The 5,440-nt window shown below is 41.0% G+C and overlaps 1 protein-coding gene across 1 annotated transcript in view; it reads left to right on the top strand.

Moving 5' to 3' along the window:
- The window catches only part of C11H2orf73 (chromosome 11 C2orf73 homolog), a 39,312-nt gene extending 38,506 nt beyond the window's left edge, over positions 1–806 (top strand). The window contains 2 exon segments of the mRNA XM_021178156.1: positions 469–577; positions 580–806. Of these exon segments, the coding sequence (XP_021033815.1) occupies positions 469–577; positions 580–668 (198 nt within the window). The 3' untranslated portion in view covers positions 669–806.
- Positions 807–5,440: the final 4,634 nt, after the last annotated feature.

Here is a 5,440-nt window from a genome sequence, read left to right as displayed (position 1 = left end):
GGCTGGATGAGGCCTGTGGCCCTACTCAGGCNGGTTTCTGCTTCCCTAACTAATATATGTGAGGTTTATAAGAACAGGATTGAATCGGAATTGCTGAAGTGCTTTCTCTTGTCCAGATGCTTGTCCTTATAGCTTATTGTGAGTAATCCTTTTGGACCCTGAACACAATCATCAATTCTATCATTTGCAGTCATAGCAACCTACAAAGCCAAAAAATAAAAATAAAACTTGATAAAAACCATTGCGTGCACTCCAGCAATAGAAAAGCACAGGCTCTTCTCTGACTTTTTTACTTCCCTGCTTTCAATTTTGTTCTCCCTGTTTACAGGCTTGACATTCTGGTGCTGTCTTTAGAGTGGGGCTGAAGTGGCAGGGAAACAAGTTCCATCCGCAGAACTTGAACAACCCCATACACTCAGCTACAGTTCTTGTTTCCCTGGTTAATGTCATCTTTGTTTTCCTTTCCAGAAACACGGAACCTTCGTGCAGAGAGAGATAAAGCTAGGGACTATGCCAATAGTTCCTAAGGCACCGGAGGTATTATTGAACACTCTAGAGTCAGGTTCATCAGAACAGCCCAAAAAACAGACAAAGGAAATTCATCAGGAGACAAAGTGACCTCACCAGGCCTGTGCCAACAGAATTCCCAAGAGTTGCTGGAGACTTAGAACAGCTTATCAGAACAAGAAGGCAGCCCAGCCCAGAAGCCTGGGTATGGGAGATGACTGGAAGAGTGTTGTTCTCAACTGTAGGGCAAGCTCTTTTCACCAGGCACGGGCCTTTAAATCACTAATAAAAAAAGTCAGGGTAAGTGAGGATGAACTTTGGTGTCAAAACACATAAATTACCTCATCATCTTAACAGCTCTAGAGTCAGGGTAAAGCTGACTACATATACAGTACCCATTAGTCAAATCATCCTCAGATTTCACCTGTGTATCTCAACCCGTTCCAAAGCTAGCTATAGTACTGAAACATTATACTGATGATTGCCAATCTCATAACCAAAGAAGCACTCGCAACTGAGATACCATGACCGAGGTGACTCTTATAAAAGAAAGCATTTAGTTGGAGGATTGCTTACAGTTTGGGAGGGTTAGTTCATTATCATGGTCGAAAGCAAACAGGCATGGCACTGGAGCAAGTAGCTGAGAGCATTGATGCCCTGATTTGCAGGCAGCAGACAGAAAGAAAAACACTTGGCCTGGCCTAACATGAGCCTTTGAAACCTTAAATCTACACCAGTGACCACTTCCTTCAACAATGACACACCTCCTAATCCTTCCAAGCAATTCAATGGGGCGGGGAGGTACTAAGCAAACAAATATATATGAGCCTATGGGGATTATTCAAACTACCACATGAGGAACTCACCATTTCTAACACACATAGATGGCGGGGGCAGGAGGGGGGGTACAACAAATGCATTTTAAATATGCAAATAAGCACTAGAATATGATATACAAATAATACTGAAAGCACAGAACATTAAATATAAAGAGTAATCCTTCCAAAATTCTTAGCTTTAAAGAAAGGATCACAGTTTTGGGAGACTTTTTATCCAGAACAATATATGTAAATATAATGGAATAATATTAACAATGATGAAGACAATGGCCAACACCAAAGTGCATGCATGAATGAGGGCAAAGTGTTAACATTTGAAGTCACACCATGCACATCTCTGAAACAGTGGAACAAAGAACTTCTAAACAACTTTGCCTATTTTATCTTACCAATCCCTCAACAACCCTATGAAATAGATACTACCCATCTGATAGTCTTAGGGAGGATGAAACTAATGCATCAAGAAGTGACTTAACCAAGGTCACACAGCTATCATGTGGTCATTTGGGATTTAGGCCGAAGTGGAATGCTCTATAGTCATGCCTATTTACTATGCTATGCCACCTCCATGACCAAAATAGAACAATCTACAAGTCTCCACTGGGGCAAATATCCTAGGATGATATTTAAAAGACTGAGATTAGGGCCAGGCATAGTGGTGGACACCTTTAATCCCAGCACTTGGGAGGCAGATGAGTTTGAGGCCAGCCTGGTCTAAAAATTAATTCCAGAACAGCCAATAGAGAAACCTGATCTCAAAACCAAAGGGGGGGGGATTGAAATTAATCTAGACAAAAATAGGGGACAAGAGAAAAATAAGTTAGAGTAATCAGGATATCATATGTATTAACTTGTATGATATCTATGAAAATATTCATTTATGAAACAATTCATATAATAGATTTTAAGTTTTCTCCCACTTGCAGTTGTATTTTTTAAAGATTTATTTATTATTATATGTAAGTACACAGTAGCTGTCTTCAGACACACCAGACAAGGGCATCAGATTTCATTTTGGATGGTTGTGAGCCACCATGTGGTTGCTAGAATTTGAACTCAGGACCTTCAGAAGAGCAGCCAGTGCTCTTAACAGCTGAGCCATCTATCCAGCCCCTGCAGTTGTATTTTTGACAAGAGTTAACCGTTCTGTTAGACCCATCAAAATATTTGGTTAGTCTGTTAGACTGGTTAGTCTGTGTAGATGTCTCCAAAAATCTGGAAAATATTGGACCTATTATATAATAAAGGTCTCTAAAAGTAGATTTGCAAGATAAATTAGTAAGTTAATAATTAATAAATTAATTTAAAATTAATAAATTAAAAATTAATACAAAATAAGCATTTATTGATAATAGGACATTTTGTTGAGATTTGTATTCATGACCCAACAGAGAAAAGCTGCATTTAGTCTTTGGGGAGCTGCATTTGGGCCCTACAAAGAAATGCTGTCAGTCAGAATGTACGAAAGGCGAATGAGAAACATAACAGCACAGAGATCTACTGACAACTCATTTAAGATTTATGGATGAAATGCTTTTTTGTTGTTGTTGTTGTTTTGTTTTTTTCAAGACAGGGTTTCTCTTTTAGCCATGGCTGTCCTGGAACTTACTTTGTAGACAAGGCTGGCCTCGAACTCAGAAATCCGCCTGCCTCTGCCTCCCAAGTGCTGGGATTAAAGGCGTACGCCACCACCACCCGGTGAAATGCTTTTATATTGACAAAATATAAAAGAATGGTTCATGGGTCTGCCATCTACACCTGTGAGCTGAGGCTGTTCCACAGCCCTCTGTACACAAGTCCCACCAGGAGAGAGCTCATTTCCTGGGAGTGTTTTCACTCTTGGGATCAGAGGTGAGATAGACACTTTCTCTCCAATAACTGTATGGAGTGGGCCTGGCCAGGAGTACACTAGGCCCAAGATCAGTGGAACAGCTGGGACAGGATCCTTCCAATCACCATCTGCACCCAGAACTTGGGCAGTTCCAGAGCCATTTGTATACAAATTCAACCAGGAGAAAGCTAGTCTCCCAGGACTGCTGACACACACTTACAAACCCACAGGAGGGACAAGCTCAGACAGAGACAGCAACACCATCTAACACCAGAGATTACCAGATGACAAAAGGCAAATGCAAGAATCTTATCAACAGAGACCAAGACTACTTGGCACCATCAGAACCCTATGCTCCCACCAGAGCAAGTCCAGGATTCCACAATACACTGGAAAAGCAAGATGTGGATTTAAAATCATATTTCATGATGCTGATAGAGTATTTTAAGGACATTTTTTTTAAATCCCTTAAAGAAATAAAGGAGAACACAGGCAAACAGGTAGAAGTCCTTAAAGAGGAAGCATGAAAATCACTTAAAGGATTACAGGAGAACACAGGAAAATGGGTAGAAGCCTTTAAAGTGGAAACACAAAAATCCCTTAAAGAATTACAAGAAAATACAACCAAAAAGGTGATGGAATTGAACAAAACCATCCAGGATCTAAAACTGGAAGTAGAAACAATAAAGAAACCACAATGGGAAACAGCTCTTTCTCTTAGAGATAGAAAACCTAGGAAAGAGATTAGAAGCCATAGATGTGAGCATCACCAATAGAATACAAGAAATGGAAGAGAGAATCTCAGGCACAGAAGATAATATACAAAACATTGACACAGCAATCAAAGAAAATGCAAAACGATCCGAACTCAAAACATCCAAGAAATCCAGGACACAATGACAAACCTATGGATAATAGATATAGAAGAGAGCAAAGATTCCCAACTTAAAGGACCAGTAAATATCTTCAACAAAATTATAGAAGACATCTTCCCTAACCTAAAGAAAGAGATGCCCATGAACATACAGGAAGCCTACAGAACACCAAATAGATTGGGTCAGAAAAGAAATTCCTCCAATCACATAGTAATCAAAACACCAAATGCACTAAATAAAGATAGAATATTAAAAGCAGTAATTGAGAAAGGTCAAGTAACACATAAAGGCAGACCTATCAGAATTACACCAGACTTCTCACCAGAGACTATGAAAGCCAGAAGATCCTGGACAGATGTTACACAAGCCCTAAGAGAACACAAATGCCAACCCAGGCTACTATATCCAGCAAAACCCTCAATTAACATAGATGGAGAAATGAAGATATTCCATGACAAAACCAAATTTACACAATATCTGTCCATGATTCCAGCCCTTCAAAAGATAATAAATGGAAAATTCCAACACTAACAGGGAAACTACACCCTAGAAAATGCAATAAAGTAATCCTTCAACAAACCTAAATGAAGATAGCCAGAAGAACAGAATCCCACTCCACCGAGCATAGTCTGCACAGGTGAGAGTGTGGATTGCAGAAGCTAACAGCTTCTGGGACAGGCGGGAGCCACAGAGCTTCTGAGGCAGCGCCCTTTTCGGGCTCCAGACATCCGGGCACCTTCCCTGCCAGAAGAGGTGTCCACCCGGCCTGGAAGGGCTTTGCCTGAGCATCTGCGGGAGACATCTTGGTTCCCGGACTCCACCGAGACTAGTCTTGCACAGGTGAGAGTGTGGACTACAGAAGCTAACAGATTCTGGGACAGGTCCTGTTTCAGGCCTTCATCTTCTGCCAGGAGGCAAGTCTGAACACCATATATCTGTGCAGCTTCCCTGAAAGAGGAGAGCCTGCCTGCAAAGAGTGCTCTGACCACTGAAACTCAAGAGAGAGCTAGTCTCCCAGGTCTGCTGGTAGAGAATAACAGAATCATCAGAAGAACAAGCTCTAACCAGAGACAACTATAACAACTGACTCCAGAGTTTACCAGATGGCGAAAGGCAGATGTAAGAATCTTACTAACAGAAACCAAAAACATGAACCATCATCACAACCCAGCCCTCCCACCTCAGCCAGTCCAGGGCACCCCAACACACCCGAAAACCTAGACCCAGATTTAAAGGCATATCTCATGATGATTGTAGAGGACATCAAGAAGGACTTTAATAACTCACTTAAAGAAATACAGGAGAACACTGCTAAAGAGTTACAAGTCCTTATAGAAAAACAGGAAAACACATCCAAACAGGTGATGGAAATGAACAAAACCATACTA

The sequence above is a fragment of the Mus caroli genome, chromosome 11, assembly GCF_900094665.2.
Source record: "Mus caroli chromosome 11, CAROLI_EIJ_v1.1, whole genome shotgun sequence".
NCBI classification, from domain to species: Eukaryota; Metazoa; Chordata; class Mammalia; order Rodentia; family Muridae; genus Mus; species Mus caroli.
The sequence above is the reverse complement of the archived record's forward strand: the minus strand, read 5'-3'. Positions and strand labels throughout refer to the sequence as shown.